Raw genomic sequence first — 24,700 nt, 5'->3', positions numbered from 1 at the left:
GTGATGGTTCACTTTTTCCAATACTAGTGTTTTCTTTCTTGCAATGCGCAATAACATACCTATTTCCATTCTCACTGTAAATTTGAGACAATAAATAATCATCCACCAGCATCCGAAACACCGAACGCTACATAGTGACTAACGCTGGAATTGAGCAGGTAAAATCATCAGCTGCGCGTACGAAAGAAGATTGCAGAGTGATTATTATTCATCTTACACTTACCTTATACGTCCCGCGACTTCAAAACTTATTGTCACGACTTGATATAATACTTTCACTGAATATAAGGAGAACAATGTGATAGAAATCACATGTGAAAGTCTTTAGTACGATGTGTCGTGGATATGCGCCGTACATGTAGATATACATCCATACTTTGGTCAAAATATCTCCAGCTTTGAGATTTATACCGTTATGACGCTGACCTGGATGCATGCCGGGTTCTCCGTGCAGACATTCGCGGCTCTTATCGCTCTAGCTATTAATTCGTCACTTCGGTCCAATGTTCACGTGTTTTGTGTGATTTGTTCAATATATTTTTCTCAACATAGTGCATTATAATTCAAAAATAAGTAACTATGGAAGGCCCGCGCCGCAGGAAGATTAAAACAATTGACAATAAATCGACAGAGCGATCTTCTGAACTCACTGGGAATTTTGAGTGCAATGACACCGGGGATTTTCCGCAGAAAAATATTAGAGACGAGGTGCTGCTGAATAAATTTTTGTTACTTTGTTTTGTTAATCATTGTAATTATCGTCACTGTTATTATTTTCTATAATAATTAATATGATTAGCAAAAATAACGTTGTTACGCTAGATACATGCACTTATGTGTTGTCAATGTTATTATAATGGTTCTAGAAAAAAGTAATTAATAAAAAAATAAACCTAGTTTTAATTATAAAGTTATATAGAAAAAAGAATTATCAGCTCCTACAACACTGCACAGTTATAATATTATATGTTATACCTTAATAAGCTTCGATTTTATATATATATAAATGATGAATATTACGATATGCTGCAAGATATTCGTTACTTTGTAATTACCTTTTCTGACCCAAAATAAAAAAAAAATTTCTTCTTTACTTCGATATCAAAAATCCATTCTGAACGCTACTTTTTTGAATTTCATTATTTTTCGAAACCGCGTATCTTTTGCTATAATGAAAATTCTATCTTGATTTTCCGAAATCTTTTCTAATTGTAAAAAATGGGCGCTTCGGAAATAGAAATTAAATCATAATATCTCAGATATGACAGTGGTTAAAATTTTTTTCAAATTCGTCACATTGTTTTTTGACCATAGTACTGCAGGACTTTCATATCAAAAACTCTAGAACAAATCTGAAATCTCAATTTCTGATCTTCACTGATACCTCGTGGAAAGCTGCCTTTACATTTTCCTATGTACTCAAAGATAAAATTTCACACTTGGTTTGAATACTAACTCTTTCATCTCTCATTTACGTTCAAATTGTTTACAGGGTGACGGTGCGTCAGTGTCTGAAATGCCAGTTGAATGTAAAGCCAAGGAGGCTGGAGAATTATCTACGACTTTGCCAACCCGGTTGAGAGTAAACCTGGAAATTGATTTAGTTGCTGTAATTTTGTTACTCAGTGGATTAGCAACTCGATTATATCGACTGGAAGAACCTCGAAGCATTGTGTAAGGTTTCTGTTATAATAATGATCCTTTGTACATTTCATAATTGACTCAATATATACAAGTAAATATTGTGATTCTGATTAGGTTTGACGAACTCCATTATGGGAAATATGTTGGACTCTACATGAAAAAGACGTATTTCTTCGACTCCCATCCACCTCTGGGAAAGCAGTTGATTTCAATCGCTGCTTATTTAGCAGGTTTCGATGGGAAATTTAAATTTGACCGAATAGGAAGCGACTACACTGACATGGTTCCCCTTTTTGCTCTGAGAATCATCCCAGCCTTCTGCGGCAGCTTGGTACTGCCAACTGTTTATCATTTGGCTCTTGAATTAGGCTTCAAACAATGGAGTGCGACTATAGCAGGAATGATGTTATTATTTGGCGAGTATAATAATTTGTCAAATCAAAACTGTTTGAGGAAATCGCATTGCCTTTACGTTTCATTCAATACGAATCCTACCATGTATTTCAGACAACGCCTTCCTAACGCAGTCACGGTTTATTCTGATGGAAAGCATCCTGATACAATTTTCATTATTTGGCTTGCTGTGTGTTGTCAAATTTAGAAAGATTATGGACAAGCCCTTCACAATATCCTGGTGGATCTGGCTTTCATTAGGAGCTTTTAATTTGTCCTGCGCTTTATGGTGAGTAAAATTCACATACAATAGAAAATACAATAGAATTTCAGAAACAAACTTCAAATACAATTCTATTTGCCTATATTCTTTTTTAGCGTAAAGTACGTTGGGTTCTATTCGCTTCTTCTTTCGGTTGCGCTGATAACCCGTGATTACTGGAGTCTGCTTCCACATCGATATTTGTCAGCAGGTCTCCTGTATATTCATTTGTTTGCAAGAATGTTCGTACTCATAACTATCCCAGTAACGGTGTATGTGGGAGTGTTTTATGTCCATTTATCTATCCTGACAAAAGCTGGACCCCACGATTCGGTGATGACCAGCGCCTTCCAGGCTAGTTTGGAGGGTGGTTTGGCGAGCATTACTAAAGGTCAACCTTTGGAAGTTACACACGGTTCACAGATAACCCTGCGACATACCCATGGTAGAGCATGCTGGCTGCACAGCCACAATCAAGTGTATCCGCTTCGTTATCCAGACAATCGGGGAAGCTCTCATCAGCAACAAGTGACTTGCTACTCGTTTAAAGATGTGAATAATTGGTGGATAGTCAAGAGACCAGGAACAGACGGTCTGGTCGTGACCAAGCCAATCGATCCCATAAAGCACGGGGATGTGATTCAGTTGGTACACGGAATAAGCAGTAGAGCGTTGAACTCGCATGACGTAGCCGCACCAATGTCTCCGCAAAACCAAGAGGTGTCCTGCTACATAGATTATAACGTTTCTATGCCAGCACAAAATATGTGGAGATTAGATATAATCAACCGAGATCAAACTGGACCAATTTGGCACACTATTCAAAGCCAGATACGGTTGATCCATGCGAACACAGAGCAGGCGCTAAGATTTAGCGGTAGACAATTACCAGACTGGGGATATAATCAGCACGAAATTGTTGCAGATAGAATAATTGAGCAGCCAGATACAGTTTGGAATGTCGAGGAGCATAGATATACCAAAAGTGAAGATCAAAAGCAACGGGAAAGAGAATTAGTTGGTGCTGAAATGATACCGCTGCGTGCCACTACGTTGAGCTTTTGGGAAAAATTTGTGGAATTGCAAACAAAGATGTTCTTCAGTGCCCAGGAAGGTCAAAACAGTCATATGTATTCCAGCGAGCCCCTAGAGTGGCCAATGATGACACGTGGCATCGCCTACTGGGTCTCAACTGAGAGTAACGTAAGAATACTGGACTTAAAATACTTAAATAATCGAGAATTGATTGGCTGTCACAATTCTTTTCCTGTTGCAGGCACAAGTGCATTTGCTGGGTAATGTAATTGTTTGGTACTCTGGGACAGTGTCGATTCTGATATACTTCTTATTGCTCATGTTTTACTTAATGAGGCGTCGAAGATTGTGCTTTGATGTATCGGATCAGGAGTGGAAAAGATTTGTTAATTTTGGTGAAGTTCTTCTTGTTGGGTATCTCCTTCACTACCTGCCCTTCTTTTTCGTAGAGCGCACGTTATTTCTACACCATTACTTACCAGCGTTCGTATTCAAGGTCTTAATAACATCAGCGGTCATCGACCATCTGCACTATTTAATTGGGTAAGTATTAATTGACAAATACATTTTTTTACAAATGTGCTTACAAGAAGTACTACTAATGATAATCCTTTTCAGAGAACGACTGAAATGGCATATTACCTTGTTTTTATTCAAAATCAGCATTGCAGCATGGATAGGTATGATTATATATGTATTTAAAAAATTTGCTGTTTTAAGCTATGGTACAACTCCATTGACAGTCACAGAAATATTGAAATTGCGATGGCGTGATACTTGGGATTTCATTATCCATAAAACTTGAGTCAGAAAATTTAATGCACGTTACTTCGATCTGATCAAATAATGATTTAATAACTGATGATGTTGTTTGTCGTAAAAATATTCGTTTTCAACTAACACTGCCTTATCATTGTCGCAATCGGGAAGAAGACAGATTGCAGCTATTCATTTCTCTTTTTCTTGTCGGTTGAGTAAAAATCTGTGATTCCCCAATATATACATGTAGATACAATCTACAATAAACAATCTAGTAATATGAGATATACTATTTCGTAAGTGGTTTTTATATCAATTTTATTTACTTGTTAAACAGACATTACAAATTTTTATAATATTTCTACAGTTGAGTTATAAATATCTACTGTAACTCGTAGTTCAGATGAATATATGAAAAATAGGTATATTATAATATAATTCCGGATTCTAGTATTTATTTACGATAGCAGTCGGATGTTAAATGGTTGAATCAAGACATTCCACTATGAAAACATATCATGAGATTAGTATTCTGAGGCATGATGTATTAAATTAAAGCGTAAGCTACCGTATAATTTATTGTACAGAAGGTATTCGTACTGATTATCTGCTAAAATTGTAGGAAATCGAAAAGTATTTACAACAGCCCTGAAATTACCTTTTGATATTACAATATACGTATTGGAGATTTTTTCTTAAATACATTTTACAGTATAAAAGTCATTGATGAATTTGTTACATTTGATATGTATCCATTCTATGACGAACAGTTATACTTGATGTTATTTGGGAACAACAGATTTGGATAATGGGATTTACAAATGGCCATAAACTCTCAAACATTAGAATAGAATTGAAGTACCATTACTATAATGGTATACTCACACGATATACTCTTCAACAAATGATAATACTGAAAATAAAGAACAGTACGACAATGACTTAAATATGTATAATATGAAATTAAACCGGCGAGAAAACTCTACAACGTGGTATAAAAATTTTACTTATATTTTGTATTATTTATAAACTAAGAAAATGATGGTCAAGTTTTTAAACGTATTTTAGCTATAAATTTAGGTGTATTTCCAATGTACAGAGGACTATGGGTGCGATATAAAACATTGACATAATGTATACAATTTGTATTCTAGTTTTTTATTAAAAATAAAAATTTAATACATTTGTACACATGCGATTTTTCTGCCTTCTGCTTTTATGGATTGATTATTACTTAAATGATTATACTAAATCACACGTGTTCGGCATGATGCTATGGTCGTATTTCATTATCCTGAACACTCCCACAATAATCAAAGTATAATCAATTTCCACCAACAGATACACAACTTGATGATGTACAGTCAGCGGCATACATTCAATTCCAGTTCAATACAAGTTCACACACTGTACGAAATAAACAAATTCAAGTACAATGCAAGAAAGAAAAAAAACTTTAAATAATATGTTATCCATTAATTATTACAGTATACTTACTTCTGAGAGAGCCCTTTCTTTTCTCTCAAAATCAAACAGATCTTGTAATTGATTCCACATTCTGTAATTCTTCATTGTTGTGCTCTGAGAATGGGACATATGTAAAAATTTAACCCACCTGTTCACCAATTTATTCAAAAGTTATGTGATCAGCAATAGGATGTGATATATTCAAATTCTTAATTTTTTTAAATCTACGGTTCTTACTCATCTTTCTCACAGTTAAAATTATATGCATAATTTCAAGACCTTGGCGACTTTGGGAATTGAGAAGCTATGTAATTTGCTACAGTGAATATTAATGGACGTAAAATGCTTTTATTTTTATAACTTAATCAATACATCTGTTACATGAATTTAAATAGTAAAATTAAAACATGATTCTCAAATTGATGAATATATTTACATAAATTAATGGTAACTCGCATGAAATTCACGTTTTTTGCGAGTGGTATGATAGAATGTAACTGTGCTCATCATAAGAGTAAATGACAAATATCAGCAATGAGTTTGAAAGCATCTTAGGAACGTGATTACTTAAATTTTCAAAACATTTTGCGACGCATGAAAAATGCTACAGTATCATAGGTCTACATATTTATGTAGTAATATTGAGATATAGATTTTTTTGTACGTCATATCAAATTCTAAATTAGTTCTTTAAACGGTTCTTTCTTGTCCTTCGTGTTATCTTCGATTTTGTCTCAATTAGTTTTAGAACAGAAAAAATAAAGTTATTAACACAATGCGTTTTTGGCACAAATTATTCCACTATGCGTACAATATATAAATATGTGTATACATACTGAATTCGATATATTTGTATACATATACACATACATATACATAAGTTATTCATTAACAAATATTTATAATAATAAATTTCTTTGATTACGTTCATAAATGTAAATGGATGGTTTGTTTTCTTGGAAACAAACAACCGAAATAAGTGGGGCAATAAATACTAACGAAACGAAAAAAAACAACTGAGCCTAATTTTGTGATGTAAATTCATATTTTCATCCGAAAATATCATAATTTATATTACAGCCCTCAATAGGTAAAGATGATAGATCGTATGAGACCGTCACGAACACTATCAGAGCTGTTCCCAACTCCGAAAGAGAAAAATACTGAATCACAAGCCATTCTCTGTGTACAAGCGCCCATGGGGTACCAACCAACTTTATTGAAAACGACTCCAACGCGATATACCTATCAGAAAAAGAAACAACAGATTTTTTTAAATTACTGATACATATATTAATTTACAGATTCAAGTTCACACAGACAAGAAATGATGAACCGAAAAGTAGGAACTAGATTTGCTCTTATATTTTTTACAGCAAGAAGTTTAATTGTAAACAAGACCTCTTTTGGTGTTTCGTTGTCAATTTTAAAATTCTTTGCCGAAGCTATAGATTCTTTTTGCTTCTCTAATTTTCCCAAGAAAGGGTAATTAGCTTAATAATCAAATATTCAACTGTGGTTTCCATAATACAGATAGGTGATAAACGTACCTTATTTCTTTGTATATAAACTGGTCTGTTGAATGTGATTTCAACCAAACTGTCAACGTTTACTCGTGACGTATAGTGCGTGTAAGTTAATCTCGATCCATCAGAGTCAAGAAGATGAGCGTACAACAATTCAGTATAAGAGCCAGGTACTGCTGAAGTAAATGGATCAAACGGAGCAATGGATTGATTTTGAACCTGTAATAAATAGCGCAATTGATTATTAACAAAGCAGTAACACAATAAAATGTCATTTTCTAAGAGTTGATAATCTTATATGATAGAAATATATCAATTTAACTTAACATAATCAAATTTCATCTCAAGACATACAATTCTGACCTGAGTTGGCACTTGAACTCCGATTACACAGATGTTTCTGTCGACATTGAAAGCGACAGAACAATCTAGAACGCTTGTGTTCAGGCAGTCAGTTTGCTGAACTATGGATCTTAGACAGTAGTATTTGAGGCCTTCTCTAACTGCACCACCTTCAACAGCTGCACCAGATCCCATCACATTTGACGAATTATTTGCCAACGAAGAATTAGTTAAATTCGTAAAGGATTCTAAAACATGCTGTGGAGCTGGCCATTGGCTGTTATCTTGAGAAGAATTCTTAGGGAAAAGCAAACTCCTGGAATTCAATTTTGATGAAGAGTTGGGTGCTTGCCCATCGCTCAACATATTGTTCAACCCGCCAGCTGCGCTAGCTCCACTTGTGCTTGCCACAACTCCGATTGCCTATGTGAACAAATGATGAAGAGTTATTACTACAAATAATTCTCGCGATAAATCAAATATAAGTCAAGTGAACACTAAATCTGTTCCATTATCTTGAGAATTGAAACCAGAAATTGTGGTAACATAAACATGGTCAAGAATTTAACACTGTCATTAACAAACTAGTAAAATAAAAAATCGAAGAGTAAGAATAGAAAATTACCGACAAATCTCCCATTGTAGGATGCTGCTTTAATGGCTTCACACGGCTCTGTACATTCGTAGAGAATCCCTCAGGCATAGGCCATTTTCTTTCGCTCGATGAAATGTTCATTAAAATAGCAAATGCTTCATCCTGATTCAGTAGCGACGAGCCAGCAGGTCCTTCGGCAAATTCTTGTGGACTTAAAGTTAAAAATCTGATTTTAGTCAGAGCATTTCCAATGACAGAGCGAAGTGACTTGCTATCCTCTGGATCAAGTCCTTTCCTAATGCACTCGGACCTCGCCCATCGTTCGGCGGCAGAAAACAATTCAATTTCAGAATTGATTTCCAGCTCTTCCTGCTCGAAGACCGTCACCAATGTACCAATTTCAATTTCCTCAAAACTTGGTTTGCTCAGAACGCTGTTGGTCTTTGTGCAAATTATCTGAAGACATTTTTCCATCAGTACTGGCTCCTCGAACAGCTTGGCAAACTCATAAGCACGGCATGCCTTTTTTGGTGACAAATCTGACCAAAGAAACTTTGTGCATTCCTCAACAAGAAATGGAAGCATATACTTTTTAGCACAGTAGCACAACTCACAAGCGAGCTCAAAAGACCCGAGGTCTATATTGTCAGTATAAATGTATTCGAGCAGGGCCTTAAACGCTTCGGGCTGAACGTCTCTGATGGGGATAGGGTCATTTTTTTCTGCCATTCCACCATAAAACATCGCCTCGAATACTGGGCTGGCCATGGCTAAGAATAATTTGTGCCCTTCGAGGATCTGTTGATGCGGTTCTTGCCCGACGATAAACTTGCAGTCTGACCATTGTCCCGTTTCTAGTATGTGTTTGCCTCGCTGAGCTACCTTTTGATTTGTTACTTGCCAGTCACAGGGAGATCCCATGGTTGGCAAAATCGAAGGAAAAAACAAGAAGAATTTTATGATTCGTCGCGGCTGGATTCTGGTCAATTTACACTAGAGGACATAGAAAAAAATGGCAAATTAGAAAGATATTCATAATGAAGCAGTTGGGATACACTAGACAAAGTTTATACAGGATTTTTGTCGACAATTTACTTTAGTTATATTATAGGTTTACTATAAATTTTCAGTATTTCATATAATTTTAAAAATCATTTGAAACGTGGTGAAATCTTGGTAGTTTTTATTTGACAATGTACATTTTCAATGAAACTTATCAGGGAAGTTCAGAAAATAACATGCTGTGTCCTGCCTCCTAATGTCAGTGGGACATAAAAATATATATAAATGACGACTGGAGAACAATGAATAAAAATTCGATGCTGTGTATCAATAAAGAACACAACCACAGCACTTTTTTAAGCGCAGGCGTAGGAATTTCAAATGATGTTAATATAAATTTCTAAATTCGACATATTCCAAGAAAACTTGTCCAAGTTAGGTACGTTATTGAAAACAGAGGAATGAAATACCAGCTGAGACTTTATGAGTTTTTAGGTTAGGTCAGAGCTTTTTATATACTCTGACGGACTTCTATATTTACGTCTGTCTCGTGCATTGGCTATAAATAAATTTTGACATCACGAGGGCGTAAAGAAAAATAAGACCAGTTACATATGTATGCTTGAGGCTAACTAGAACCTTGACCAAAATATTTTTTTGGTCGAGCAAAAGATTGTTGTTGACCGATGTGTGTACCTTGATATCCCTGATAATTTCCTAGGTGGTGATTTTTATCATATTCTTCGTACACTTGAAACTCTTCTGGATATCCATAAAACTATTTACAATACCCTTGGGCTGTCAAAACGGATAAATACAAGGAGCACATCTCCGTGCCGAACAAGCTACTCCATCTTGATTTTAATTTCACCTACACAAATAAATTTTCTCTAGACGTTTCCTAGCTCAAGCGAGTCACCGTATTCGCACGTCACTAATTCAACTTCGTAACGTATCGCTTGCCTTACACATGTTGAAGTTGATGAGAAACAACGGAGAATGCGATATCGAGAAATACTTTGGTTACGTTAAATTTTTATACGCAATGAGAAACAGATTCCATAATGTTGATCACCGCAGAGATGCAGGATCATGATAAATGCACATAGGAATAATTGAATTTTCATTCAAGGCTTTTCCTCAGCTTGACTAGGTCGGTCAGTTTTCTAAATGGCGCACGCACGGCTCAGCTGTGTGTGGCTGTGTGTTTCACGACTCATCCGCGATATGAAATAATGCATTTTACTGTGTTTTTTATTCAATTATTAACCAAGTGCTCGACCGGGACAAAGTGATATTAGGTTAGTAGGATCTGGCTTTGGGCGGGCTGATGTTAACCTCTTAAATATAATACTTTACGGTGCTCAATAAATATGGTAGGTACATATTATAATTCTTTTGTGAACGGCCCGTGGCAGAGTAGGCACCTGCCGTCCAGCGGGACCCACCTAACATCGCGAGCCCGCACTCCGCAGGCCTGGATACGACCAGTCGCGCTGTCACATAATATCGAATCTGTCACAGCCCTTTGAAAAGCAGCCCTATTCCCCGGTAACACCCTCACTGGTCCAACCTGTCTCCTCGTCTTTATGCCTTTCTTTTCTACTTCGTCGACGATCTTTCGTCTATTTGATTCGTCAATGACGCTGATTAATACCTTATCTATACTTAAACAATTTCGTTTTATTCCTCCGTTACTACTTTTTTCTTTCTCCCAATATGAGAATCATCGTCATTTCGTACAAATATCGTTTGGCGATCACAGGTCGATGGGTTCCAATTTTCAAAAAGACTTGCCCAACCCTAAACCACTGACCAATATTCAACGACGGTTTTATTTTGTAAACAAGGTCCATGGACATGGTAGATGATTTCAAGCTTCGTTCTCTCTCACTCTTTTCAACTATCTTTATCTTACGCTGTTATTGGATAATCACAAAACGGACCGAAATCTGTACAAACAATCTGATTCTTTATACAACATTATTTATCGGTTTAAAGTACCATTGTTTTCAAATATTCCTACAAAATTGTCCGGCTTTTGTATTATGCACCCTTCATCTAGCGACCAACACTTCTACTCTGATTTCATTCAATTATGGCAGGTAATCTCTATTGCGTTCCACATCTCGGTTAACCGTATTCCATAATACCAGGGAAGTCCTGGAATAAAGTCTCTCCTAGTATGCATGATCATTTATAATCGTAAATGAATTATCGGTAGATATCAATGTACTCTTGTACTCGCTGAAAAAGCCTTGCACATTTTTAGAAACTGGTTTTACATTATTTAACGATATAAATTTTCTCACTTTTAGAGAGATGGATTTGCAACAAATGTAGCAGCTGGAATCAATCGGAGATTCAGCGCCGCATAGAGAAGGACGGGAGAATCTTAGCTTTAATGAACTCACAGACGTGACCGTGGTTGTGAAAGCTTGGCTGTAGGATTTAGGATTATAAAATGGAGAATGTTAGAGACGAAGACAGGCGAAGGCGCCTCAGACATCTTGAGGAGAGGATAAAAGATCCTCGCAGTGTCACCAACATCGATTGTCTTTTGGACACCGTACAAGCTCTAACCTCGGATTGCGATCATCCGAGCGTCAGACGGATGAAAAATGTTGAGGCTTACATGAACAGATGTGAGTCTATGCAATACATTCTTAAAGCTTATAAACATTAAAATCTGACATTAAAACTCCAAAAAAACAAAATCTTATATCCCAGTCAGTTTGATTACAAACTTTGATGTCCAGAATCAAGGTGTATGCATTAACTAGCTTCAATATTTTTAATGAAAAATTCCATGATTTCATTTCCGAGTGATTCAATGTAAAACTTTTGAGGGATTTTAAACAGAGTTGGATCAGCTTTGTTTAGAAATCTATTTCCCTAATTTAACCTAAAGTTATGCTAATAAACATTGTAAAAAATGTAGGAATGTTAATTCTAGTTTGTTTGCATTGCAGATGACTCAGTTGCTCGAGATATATGTAAAATGAGGATGCGAACCGATGATTTTACTCTAATAAAAGTCATTGGTCGTGGTGCATTTGGCGAAGTGCAATTAGTCAGACACAAGTCAACACAGAAGGTCTTTGCCATGAAGCTGCTCAGTAAATTTGAAATGGTATGTTTACAATCTCCGGATCACCTGAACAAATATTTTCTCTGTTCACAAAAAGAATGATACAATATTTTGATAGGAAAATTTCATGTCTTGTGAAAATTTATGTTGTAAATTGAATGGCAGCAATTGTGGAGCATAAAACTTACTAGAACTCTTTGTTGAATTTAAAAAATTTAAATACATTTTAACCACATAATAGGTGTCTGAAGCAGATGCAGCTGATAGATTTACATTATTCGAGTCATTTGCTTTGAACTAGAAACAAGACAGAAAATTATGAATCAAATTTTTATTTTAGTTAATACTATCTTCTATCAAATTTAAAAACGTATTCACGGTATGCGTGAATATACCTATATTTATAGATACTTCAGTCTTTACTTGTGTATTGAAATTGTTCCTTGTTGACGTCATTGCTTTATTTGTTAGGAAAATAAATGATTACATGCACAGCATTGCTTGAACGTTCTTTATACTGCTCATTTTATACTTGGCAAGTTTATGATACTAATAACTGAAGTACAACATCAGACGATCTTCAATTAATTTGATCAGATGCTATAAATTATAAAGATGAATTATACTATCCCATTTTTCTCTTTTTTTATTATAGATCAAGAGATCGGACTCAGCGTTTTTTTGGGAAGAAAGAGACATAATGGCACACGCCAATTCTCAGTGGATAGTTCAATTGCATTTTGCGTTTCAAGATAACAAATACCTCTATATGGTAATGGACTACATGCCTGGTGGAGATCTTGTCAATCTTATGTCAAACTATGATGTGCCTGAAAAATGGGCAAAGTTCTACTGCGCCGAAGTTGTTCTTGCCTTAGATGCTATACATTTAATGGGATTCGTCCACAGAGATGTCAAACCCGACAATATGCTATTGGACAAACATGGCCATTTGAAACTGGCAGACTTTGGGACCTGCATGAGAATGGATGCGGTACTAACTATTTTAATTAAATTAATTATAATCTCGAAAAGAAGACTTTAAGCTTTAGATTATTGGAAAAAAAAATGACTAAAAAAACAAAACATGGCATGTTATGTATTCATGGAAAAATGATTCACAAATTATATGAATAAATAAGTCAATTATTTTTTGATATTTCGTAACAGGATGGATTAGTACGGTCTGATACAGCAGTCGGTACGCCAGACTATATATCTCCCGAAGTGCTGCAGTCTCAGGGAGGGGAAGGAGTTTATGGAAGAGAGTGTGACTGGTGGTCAGTTGGTGTTTTTTTATATGAAATGCTCGTTGGAGATACGCCATTCTATGCAGATTCACTGGTTGGTACATATTCAAAGATCATGGATCATAGGAATTCGTTGCATTTCCCGCAGCAAGAAGCGGATATATCACATGCAGCGAAGAGTTTGATATGCAATTTCTTGACCGACCGTACTAAAAGATTGGGTAGAAACGGCGTTAATGAAATAAAGTGCCATGCGTTTTTCAAAAACGATCAGTGGACATTTGAAAATCTAAGGGAATGTGTACCACCTGTTGTACCTGAGCTTTCGGGCGACGATGACACCAGCAATTTTGATGATGTTGATAAAGAAGATGGACCAGAGGAAAGTTTTCCTGTACCAAAAGCGTTTTCAGGCAATCATCTGCCCTTTGTCGGGTTCACTTACTCAGGGGATTACCAATTGATGTCCGGTACCGGTAGGGAGTCCGTTGACGGACTCACAAATCATATAAACAACGGAATCAGTGACGATGTAAAGATATCCCAGTTAGAAAATTTACTTGAACGAGAAAAACGGCAAGTAGACACACTCGAAGCGAGACAGAGGGCTTTGACTGCCCAACTAGAGGCTGTGACGAGACGCGAGGTGGAATTGCAGGAAGAAACAGCAAGAGCGGACAAGGAATTGACCCTCCTCAGACACAATTTTAAAGAAACGCAACGCAGATCGGAGCATGAGGCAGAAGCCAGACGTAAGGTTGAGGCGTCATTGATAGAACTTAAGAAAAAGTTTGATGAAGAGCAGTCCAAGAGAGCAAGGGATGCCAGTAACTCTCATCAAACGTCAGAGAGAATACTAACCCTTGAAAAACAGCTGAAAGAAATGCAGGCTAAGCTTGAGAGGGAAACTGATAGTGCGGGGAGGTTGCGTAAACAAGCTGCCGAAGTTACGGTTGCTAGACAAGCTGCCGAACAGATGACAAATGAACTTCAAGTTGCCAGGGCGCAACTGCAGGCGCAGAGAGACTCTCTACAACAAGAAGTTGCTGCTTTACAGGTATATATGCTTCTCAGAGTACTAGGTTTATCCCATGGCTATTTGAGTCAGGAATCAAATTTTAACAGGACTTTTCCTATTATTATTTTTACCTTTCAAGGGCCAATTGTCCAAGGAGCGGAGTTCACGATCTCAAGCATCTACCTTGACTGCAGAGCTTGAGACTCGATTGTCTGCCCTGCATGTAGAACTGGAGCACAGTCGTCGTCGTGAAGAAAAAGCAACTTTGGATAACCGGCAATTAAGCGAAAGAGTTTCTTCACTGGAAAAAGAAGCTGCAGGACTGACTTTGGAGTTGAAAGCAGCCCAGGCAAGGTACAATCAGGAAGTTGCAGCCCACCAAGAAACGGAAAGATCAAGAATGCTATCCAAGGAAGAGGCAAACATGGAAGTAGTTAAAGGTATTGCTTATAGTAACTCTGTATTGCAACAAATTTATGACGACAATAACCAGAACTTGGCGATCACTCAACTGATTGATCAAAGAAAGAAAAGTGAAATAGAGAAGGATAAATCTAATTCCAGGTTTTTAAAAATATTCTTAATATGGCATAAATGTAATACCTTCGAATTTTAATTTCTTTCTGGATCTTCATAATATAAAATTAGTTGTTCATTGTTGTCTCATAATCTACATGTTATAGAAAATGTCACTTTCAAAATAGCTTTTACATATTCTATCACACTGTCTATTATGCCAAGATTTTTCTTTACATGCTACGCAGGACGTGCCGATAGAACGTTTACAGGTAATCATGAATGGCATAGTGAATGAGAAGAATTACCAAGACTATGATCTCATTAAATTTATTAACCGATTTAACAATTCGCTGTTTACTTTATAATGTGACTTTCTGTTTAATTGCTGCTGCAAATTGTGATGCTGTGAAATTCAAGTACGTAAATTCTATAAAGTATTTCTTCTGATTTAAATCGAATGAAGATCATGCTCAAGCTTGCACTAGTCTTTAGAATTTATTTGCCAAAGACTCAATGAATTAAATTTTATCCCTGCATGGGTGAAAATAGCGCTGCAAGTAAAACTAAATGAAGAGAAGAGTGGTAGACAGCGAGCAGAACTCCTTGCTCAAGAAAAAGAGCGCCAGACATCCATGCTGTCTGTCGACTATCGTCAAATTCAACAAAGATTGCAGAAACTTGAAGGCGAACATAGGCAAGAAGTGGAGAAGGTTAAAGCACTGCAGGGTCAAGTTGAACAGGAACAGCAAAAGAGAAACGTACTACAATCAGAATTCGGGCAACAATCTTCTGAAGCTGGAAGACTCAGAGCAAGAGAGCAACAATTGGTTGGCGAAGTAGCTCATCTCAGGGAAGCTAAAAGGCAAATAGAGGAAGAATTGCACCACCTTAAAACTCAACGAAGTGTAGATTTGTTACAAACTAAAGAATTGCAAGAACAGTTGGAGGCTGAGGCCTATTTCTCAGTGAGTAGAGTCATTTTTTCCCTTCACATTCATGCGCTTCACACTTCCGCTTGTGCTTATTCCTATAATTTATTTTTCTTGCCTCCCAGACACTTTACAAAACCCAGACGCAGGAGCTCAGGGAGGAACTAGATGACAAAATGAGACATCAGCAAGAATTGGAAGAAGAACGTTGCTCACTGGTTCATCAATTACAGCTATCTCTCGCTCGCGCCGACAGTGAGGCCTTGGCAAGGTCAATTGCTGAAGAAACAGTGGCAGACTTGGAGAAGGAAAGAACAATGAAAGAATTAGAGTACAAAGACAGCATAGCAAAGCATCGTCAGGAATTAAATGCCAAGGAACAATCTATAAATGTGCTTAAAGAGAACGAAAACGAAATTAAGAAAACGACGGAGCTATATTTGAAAGACAAAGAGGATTTGAATAAGCGTTTAAAAGATTTACAAGAACAACTGAGTAAGGAACAGTCTAATTCTGAGGAGATAGATAGACTCAGTGGTAAACTAAAGACAGAGCAGTTACTTAAACAGCAGGCTGTTAATAAACTGGCTGAGATAATGAATCGGAAAGATATATCGTCAGGTACTAAAACTCGAAACAAAGTTCCTTCTGCTGATTTGCGTAAGAAAGAAAAAGACTGCCGTAAGTTACAACAAGAATTGACGCAGGAGAGAGAAAAATACGGACAGTTGGCAGCTAAGTGGCAGAAAGATCTTCAAGACTTACAGGTAAGACTACCAAAAGTTCTATATTATTACTACTAGTACCTAATTGCCATTTTTATCTCGTTTTTTACTTATTCAATCAGGCCCAACTTGTCGAGGAGAGCCAGGTAAGGCTGAGACTGCAGATGGAGGTTGATTCAAAGGATTCTGAAATAGAAACGCTACTGATGAAAATAGCGTCAATGAATTCAGAGACAGCGAGTCTTTCTTCAGCAGAAAACGACGGCGAAGATGCTGTTTTGTCAGAACACGGTGCCTTACGATTAGAAGGTTGGCTGAGCGTACCTAACAAGCAAAATATCAAAAGACACGGGTGGAAGAAGCAATACGTTGTCGTATCATCTAAAAAGATAATATTCTACAACAGCGAAAACGACAAGATGAATGCGGATCCAATACTAATTTTAGATTTAAGCAAAGTCTTCCACGTTCGCTCTGTGACTCAAGGAGACGTTATACGAGCCGATGCCAAAGATATTCCAAGGATATTTCAGGTGAGAAATCTGCAAATCTGTAATTAGCGATTGACGTCATCGCATTGTAAGCAGCTTAAAAGTATGTCCATATCACGCGTGATCAAGTTTTGTAGAAGTTTTCAATTCATTCCTATGTTTTATTCAAAACATCCAATCTTTGATATGCGAAGAATAATTCGAATACTTATGACGCCTTTATCCTCATGGAAACCCCGATTTTGTTTACAGTTATTGTATGCCGGTGAGGGTGAGGCAAGACGTCCGGGTGATGAAAGTAACGCATTGCCAGGGGTAGAACTGCCGCAATTAATGGATAAGCCTGGTACCTTGTGGTTAAAGGGTCATGAATTCATTTCTATAACCTATCACATGCCAACTACTTGCGAAGTATGTACAAAACCGTTATGGCATATGTTTAGACCACCTCCTGCTCAAGAATGTCGAAGTAAGTATCCACAAATTCCGACTACATAACTTTAGCATTTTTATTATTAATCTGTCGTTTTCCCACATCTTTCGAGTCATTATGTCTGTTCGACCTCAAGCGTCACACGATTCGTTGAGAAAATTGAGATGTACTATACCGAAAATTTAGGACTTAACGACAACTTCTTTTCTTTAATAACATATTATGAATTGCTTAATGATTATTTTATAATTAATTTATTAACAGGGTGTCGTATCAAAGTACACAAAGAGCATTTGGAAAAGAAGGAAGATGCTATAGCACCTTGTAAATTACATTACGATCCAAATAGTGCCAGAGAATTACTAGTTCTGGCTGGTAGCCCTGATGACCAAAAGTATTGGGTAACGAGGCTGTCAAGAAGGATTCAAAAATGCGGTTACAAAGCAAACTCTCACGTCGATGGAACAGGGCAACGAGTTTCTCCAAGGTAGCGTAGGTGGACAGCTCATCCAGGGACTTAGTAGCTCTTGTGTTGTGGCGTCGCATGATTGGGTGTAGAGAGGTAGTGTTTGATTTCTTTTTTTTTTTTTTTTCTGTCTTTTCTCCTAATTATCTGGTCAATGACATATGCCGTTCTAACGCACTTTTTATGCTTTTACTTAGAAAATAGAGAGATGAGAGATCGAAAAAAGTATGTTATAAGTATTTGCTGTACATAATTGCTTGGTAAAGTATACATGTTCAATGACGTAGTCATTCATTTGGTAATATCGCTGATACAACGTACTTTCCTCATCATTTAATTTCATACCTTAAGGAGGGAACTTGCTTCGAAATACTTCAATATATTGTGTTAATTTTTTCGACACAAAGTTCGACTGTCTATTTTACAACTAGGTTCGATATGAAGATACTACAGGAATTAATATGCTCCCTAATTTGAGAACAGTGCATATTTTTCAGATGAACAGTTCAGTGTAAGAGCTCGATGATTTTCAATACCAAAATCATACAATCACGTTTTCTAGTTTACTCTGAAACCGATAGCTTCGTCAATTTCGTCACTTAGAATAATTGAATATAATCTCAATAAATGTGAATGTCGCTTAAAAATAATCTTAATCTAAGAGCTGTCTTATTATAAAGGGAAGCGATTAAATATATTTTTGGAAAATACATTTTATGAAGCAGAACAGCCCTGGAATTCACGCACATCACTCTCATAAGTTGTATCTAAACCATTCTGATATTCTTGGAGATTTGTTGTAAATTGTTTCGTTAAAATATTTGCCAAACTCAACTACATGCTGGTAAAAAGGTTGCACAAGTTATTGTACTAAATACTTGTAAATAATAGTGCTGCTCTTCTATGGTATTGGCAAATCCACCAATTCCCAGTGAATATAATTTCGACATCCTGTGTAGGATCCACCCAGATACAAAGTAAAAATAAATTTCAATGTCTATAGATTGCTGCATTATAAAAGAACTTGATTGAATTTTGCAGAGTGTTAGCAACTTGAGCATGGAGATAATTACAACGCCTAGCTCAACATTATTTATTTCAAAAAACACAATTTGTAGATACCTTGACCATAGAAAAACCTGCGTAAATTTTTGATTATTTTAGCTTACGTGTTATTGATTATTTTATTTACCAGTATGTGTGTTTCATGGGAATTCATCACTGAGAATTGGTATATATCAGTAGAGTCGTATTTTTATGCTGGGGAAAATAATGCGGATTAAACTTTTATGTTACGCAAGTATGGTTCACAGACCTCTTTTTGCCTACGATCTGTTCGAAAAGTTATCGTTACTGCAACAGTCCAAAAGAAAACTTGTAAACCATACCTTTGTTACATACAGTACTTTTTTTTTTTACCTAACGCATTTGGACTTATGCTCGGCGTAAAAAGGACCTACATTGCCTCCTTGATGGCCAATGTACTATTGTTACTACCTTTTTTTCTATTTTGTTTTTTTTTTTTATTTTACTATGGATTTTTTTTAGATAACATTCCATTAAATCTGACTGAACTAGAAAGTAATCTCGGTGACGACTACTATATTGAGACATGTATATACCTTTTTGCAATTATATACATGTTTAATCATAGGCAGGAGTGGACAAATTATTGGAAAAATGTGTACGTGGAAAGGAAAGTACATTCTTTGTTTAACGAAATGAAAAATACAATCAAACATTTCTTTTTGACGTTGTTCAAGAAATTTTTATTTGTATTTTCGTAATTAAGCAAGTGCAATACACCAGTGACATAAACTTATAACTTGTCCTATCACAAAAACATTTGTTATATATTTTCTATTATAAATTATATAGCCGTACAATTTGTTGTCTTTCAAATACGTAATTTGCATAGATTTGACCACTCCTGAATTGGAAAGGCTTTAAATTACTGCACAAATATACGAAAACATAAGTGCAAGCTTCCATTTTAGAAGTAACTGATTATTCACTTGTACAGGTCACAAAATAAAAATTTTACTAGATTTAAGGTAACAGTGATGCAGAAGCTCAGCTACAGAAAAAAATATATATGTATATGTACCTGCAGTATGTGATTCAAAGTATCAGTTTATTCACATTATCCTGTAGCTGCCTATCATACTTAAAAACAGCCTTGATAGTGGTCGCTTTGCGAACTAACAGTGGGGATGTTTTTATCATTGTGTGCATAACTACAGCTATCATCACAGAATATCCAACAGCATGATTTTTTGCATTGGTAGCTCTATACTACACTCCCGAATTCGTGTTTTGAATTAACATTAAACATTGCATTAGAACCATAGCATCCCACTTTATTCTACTTGTCTTGTGCCCCACAAATGGTTCGAAAAGTGCCCAGGTCAGCCGCTAATTATAGACTTATGCCCAGTGCCTACATTAATATGCATCACGTCTCGTTGATTATTGCACTCTAAATTTACCAGCTGTAATATAGCAGTACAGAAAATGAAAGATACATTTCATCCGAACGTCATATACATCCAGTGCCTAAATTTGTTGCTTATTTGTTGTATTTGCTTGCGTTCACACCATTTTTTTTTTCGTTTTTACTGCCTGCAAGTAAAATTGAAAAAAATTATTTGGCTTATTGATGTGTTTACAATTGGATGTTGAAATGAAAAAAGAAATAAAAATCAGGCTATCACCGTATCAGAAGATTTCCTTCAGAGCCATGCATTCTTCTTTGCAATATATCGATTAAAAATTTTATGCTTAAAAAAATCATTGCAAAGATACAAATTAGTTCTATAATTCATTAAAAGTGTGAAAATGTTTTTTTTTTTTTTTTGATTTATTTTTCTCGTCAGAACATATTCATAGAGTCTTTGAAATTTTGTTTGATTTTAATATCAATGACAGCATTAAGTGGTCTTTTTGGATGATTTTTTAAATTCAGAAACATTGTATAATTCACATATTATAGACCTAGAAGCCTCGCTTCGGTTTTAATACCATAATCAGTGTCACACGATTCAAATCCCATATAAATTTTGATTTTAGGGAATCTACAAGATCAACGCTAAAGCCTTACTTGTCGGTTCCACAGCGATCTGCCACTCTACCTGCCAACGCTAGTATGGGCAAATAATCTTAATGCGTTTTCCACAACGATTTCATGAGAACGAAAAATTGATTTTTTTTTAATTGCAATTTTCTCCATATAAATATATCTAGAATGAGTCTAACCAAATCTCGAAACTGGATATGGCTTGCCTGTTGCAAGGTCCCGCTTCTTAGCCAATCAGCTCAATATTATTCAGGTGGACCATCTCGAAGGATATGCCTTAAAGCTACTGAATGGTCATGATTGACCAGTGTGAATAGTTTGTGTGATTATCCATGTATACATGTGCAAACAGAGTGTCCATTATAGTTCTTTTTGGGTCAGTTTACATGGCTAGATGTCAGATTGGTTTAGCGGGTCGATACTTGAAATAACCAAGCGATACCCATTTTCAAAAAGTTGGACAAACTCATTCTGTATATATCTATTTATAAATATTTTTGGCCGCTTTTTGTTTTCTTGTAAATATGTCACATACAGAATGTGGACGTATCTTTAAGTTCTGCTCCCCCCTTCTCCCTCGCTCTCCTTCCCTTTCCATGTAGGATTATTGCGTATGTGATTTGTTAGAAGTCAATGTTACAGCAGCTGCTTTACAAGGTTCTATCGATAGTTTCTAATTAAGAAATAATAGAATTGAAAGACATTTGATATTAATTAAATACATTACAAAATTTCATTAACAATATTATAGTGCAAAGATTATATTTTTGTGCAGGACGCATTCAATTTATTGAACGATCGTCTTATATCAATATGCTCATTGTCACTTCAGATGTGAATTCAGAATTGAGATATTACCAACTACGAATTACCAAGTGTGATAACATTATTCACATTTTTTTTTTCAAATACCTTCAAAACTTATGTCCCAGTACCAGTTGACTTGCATCTTTTTCATGCTTATTTAATTTTCACCTTGCATTTGCTTTGAACTCCATCCTATTTCCATATTTAACACATTTACGGACTTTTGAATTTTTGATAAAAATCTTCCTTTTTTTCCAATTCCTATTTCAAAACTTACAATATTGCTGCGAAAAACTTATTCAACTAACAGTGCAAAAGTTAAACGATTTTAGGGCACAGTCATACAAGAAAAGTACAGTTGTAATGTATAAAAAATAAATTTCAACCCTAGAGGGAAACAATGATCTTGTAAACAATCTTAAAATCCGTGCATTTCACTGGTTCGTTTAAATCTTAGTCATCGATGCAAAGAAAAGGAAAAAAGTAAATAAGTCAAGTGTAAGCAAAAGTTAGAAATTTAGTGATGGGTATAGATTTCAGGAATATAAAATCAAAAAAAAAAACACATGGAATTGAAGTCTTAAAACTATAGTCCCTTGGCATTAGTGATAATTGTTAATAAAGTAGATAAACTTTTATAAAAACAATCAAAAGTGATTTAAAATTTTATTATACACTTTGATCACGACTTAGAAATCACTACAACATAGTGGGAAATACAAAAAAAAAGCATAATAAATCAGGAGATAGACACACATCAGCCCACACTTTTTTTTTTTTACAGAAAAAATGAATTCGCCAGTACATTTTGATAACATTTTACGAGAGCAATGAATTCTCGAGTATGGTAATTTAATACGTAACATCATTGGAAGATGCATATTATATATGCCCATTATCAATAGCGATAAAATCGTTGCATTTTTTAATACTCGCAAACTCTCGGACCCAATTGAGAAAAGTGCTACAAATTAGAAGCAAATTTTCATGTATTGATATAATGCCAAAATATTTGATTTCGAAAAAAATTGAAAGACTGTAATTCATACACTTGTAGAGTCAAAAGTGTGGAAATTTCTGGTACAACTATTGATTGTTTAAAAATTGATGATTTATACAACTGTTGTAAGGAAAGTTTTAAGGCAATTTCGTCATGAATTGATTCTGGTGTTGGGCCGTTATTATAAGTAAACCGCTTCATATAAATTTTTTAAATTGCGCTCATATTGTGTATCACACGAATCATGTTACATGTTATGCAAAGACTTGAAAAAAGCATATGTTATAATAATTTGAAAAATGAAACGAAAGTGACATTTTTTTAAGATATAATTGCTATAATAAAAACTTATATTAATGATTGAAAGTTAATTATTAATGCGCAAAAAGATAACTAATGTACAGTTGAAGATCGCAGATTTTTTCACGTAATATTATTGCCAAAGTAGCGTGACCAGGAAAGTTTTGAAATTGAACAGTTTTGCTGTTACTAAATCTCTGTATATCCATGAATATATCCGTATGAATAGCTAATCATTTAATAATAATTTTCTGCCATTATATGCTAAATGACGAGCTGGGCACCGATTCAAAATGTACCAATAATAGATATTTCAATTTAAGTTCATTTGAATTATTTATTCGTAGATTTTTCTACAGATATTGCAATTCGATATTCCCTGTATATGTAAATATGATGGAGAAGAAAAATCGAAACAGACAGAAAAAAACATGCCTAGGGATATTTGTATATCAATTGTTTTGTAGAAAATTGATTTAAAATACAAAAATAAGTATTATTATTTTTTATACATTCTGTAAATTAAATATTTAATTTCTTACCTATCGTAATAACATTAACAATTATTATTATTATAATGATGATAATAATGTAGTAAATTTAGGAAGGTCGTTTGCCCAGCTAGCCACGGAGGCCGCCAAAGTTAACGCGATTAAATTAACAATAAATATAAACATATTAAACCTACGAAAAGATAATAATTAAGGCAGGAAAAAATTAAATAAGCAACAGAGTAAATCTAAAATAAAAATGTATAAGTAAAAGTGCTAGGTAGCACTACAAGTGAGCTTCTTTGTATAGTAGATATACATCGTATACAACATGTACATGTGTGTATAGTGTATACACATACCTATGTATATGTATCAGTATATGAAAATCAATTTGTTGAATAAGAATTTATATTGTAACATAGGTATACATATATAACAATCCGTTATTGTAATATTCGGGTATAAATCGTGTGCATGACAAAAATTGAATAAGTCGAACATCAGATCATGATTTTATGCAAGAACAATTTTTCAGTTGCAAAATCTAACTTCTATTTTTCCTAATAAAACTGAAAGTGTCTAGTAAAATGAATAATTTTGAGACGTTAACTCTTCATTTCCCATGTTGTATAGGTGAACCAAGATCATTCTTAATCAATAGATATACATAGTTAAAAAGAAACATTATCCTGCAGGAACAGGAGTATGATAACGAAGCAACTAATGATAAATGTCTCGGCAATATATAACAACCAATCTTTACCGGTTTTAACATTCGTTTCACATGTTTTATTGGCCGATGTATACATACCTATATGTACATTATACATCAATTTATGTACTATTATTATGCTCTTGCATGAAATCTTACCAGCGGTGCTCCTTAATTCCTTGTCAGTCTGCTGAGTAGCTGATTGTAGAGAATTAAAAAAAAAAAAAAAAATTAGGAGTGACTGATCGGGAATTGAATCCACAAAACTAAAACTACTGCCCCGTGCCTTCCCTCCGAGATCCGAAAGAGTTAGGAGGAGAAAGATGAGAATATTAATAAAAGAAAAGAAGAAAGCAAAAAACAA

The 24,700-nt window shown here is 35.2% G+C and overlaps 3 protein-coding genes across 9 annotated transcripts; 2 read left to right on the top strand and 1 right to left on the bottom strand.

The window, feature by feature from the left end:
• The first annotated feature begins 49 nt into the window (after positions 1 to 49).
• Positions 50 to 5,244, top strand: LOC124298382 (protein O-mannosyltransferase 1). 2 transcript variants are annotated; one of them, XM_046750293.1, is made up of 7 exons: positions 50 to 158; positions 1,493 to 1,674; positions 1,759 to 2,060; positions 2,152 to 2,326; positions 2,416 to 3,502; positions 3,576 to 3,877; positions 3,953 to 5,243. In XM_046750293.1, the coding sequence occupies exons 2-7, from the start codon at positions 1,517 to 1,519 to the stop codon at positions 4,137 to 4,139; spliced, it is 2,211 nt and encodes a 736-aa protein (XP_046606249.1). In that variant the 5' UTR covers positions 50 to 158; positions 1,493 to 1,516; the 3' UTR covers positions 4,140 to 5,243. The 2 variants fall into 2 exon arrangements, with proteins under 2 accessions (XP_046606249.1, XP_046606248.1); XM_046750292.1 differs by lacking the exon at positions 50 to 158 and adding an exon at positions 207 to 708 and having other exon boundaries at positions 3,953 to 5,244.
• Positions 5,245 to 5,888: 644 nt separating this feature from the next.
• Positions 5,889 to 10,036, bottom strand: LOC124298384 (uncharacterized). Of its 3 annotated transcripts, none has more exons than XM_046750295.1 (5): positions 9,722 to 10,036; positions 8,054 to 9,016; positions 7,441 to 7,851; positions 7,111 to 7,305; positions 5,889 to 6,805 (listed from the first exon to the last, which is right to left on the bottom strand). In XM_046750295.1, exons 2-5 carry the CDS (start codon positions 8,942 to 8,944, stop codon positions 6,644 to 6,646), a joined length of 1,659 nt encoding a protein of 552 aa, XP_046606251.1. In that variant the 5' UTR covers positions 8,945 to 9,016; positions 9,722 to 10,036; the 3' UTR covers positions 5,889 to 6,643. The 3 variants fall into 3 exon arrangements, with proteins under 3 accessions (XP_046606251.1, XP_046606253.1, XP_046606252.1); XM_046750297.1 differs by having other exon boundaries at positions 7,450 to 7,851; XM_046750296.1 differs by lacking the exon at positions 9,722 to 10,036 and adding an exon at positions 9,469 to 9,492.
• Positions 10,037 to 10,184: 148 nt separating this feature from the next.
• On the top strand, positions 10,185 to 24,649 carry LOC124298379 (rho-associated protein kinase 2). 4 transcript variants are annotated; one of them, XR_006906793.1, is made up of 13 exons: positions 10,185 to 10,326; positions 11,344 to 11,670; positions 11,998 to 12,158; positions 12,772 to 13,110; positions 13,287 to 14,423; positions 14,524 to 14,824; positions 15,149 to 15,172; positions 15,462 to 15,868; positions 15,958 to 16,599; positions 16,680 to 17,090; positions 17,301 to 17,517; positions 17,746 to 18,043; positions 21,017 to 24,649. XR_006906793.1 is itself a non-coding variant. In XM_046750281.1 (13 exons), exons 2-13 carry the CDS (start codon positions 11,490 to 11,492, stop codon positions 21,102 to 21,104), a joined length of 4,131 nt encoding a protein of 1,376 aa, XP_046606237.1. In that variant the 5' UTR covers positions 10,186 to 10,326; positions 11,344 to 11,489; the 3' UTR covers positions 21,105 to 24,649. The 4 variants fall into 4 exon arrangements, 3 of the variants coding, with proteins under 3 accessions (XP_046606237.1, XP_046606239.1, XP_046606238.1); XM_046750281.1 differs by having other exon boundaries at positions 10,186 to 10,326; positions 17,746 to 17,968; XM_046750282.1 differs by having other exon boundaries at positions 10,216 to 10,401; positions 17,746 to 17,968.
• The last annotated feature ends 51 nt before the right edge of the window (positions 24,650 to 24,700 follow it).

Source organism: Neodiprion virginianus, chromosome 2, assembly GCF_021901495.1.
Source record: "Neodiprion virginianus isolate iyNeoVirg1 chromosome 2, iyNeoVirg1.1, whole genome shotgun sequence".
Classification (NCBI taxonomy): Eukaryota; Metazoa; Arthropoda; class Insecta; order Hymenoptera; family Diprionidae; genus Neodiprion; species Neodiprion virginianus.
This window is presented reverse-complemented; position numbering and strand designations above follow the sequence as displayed.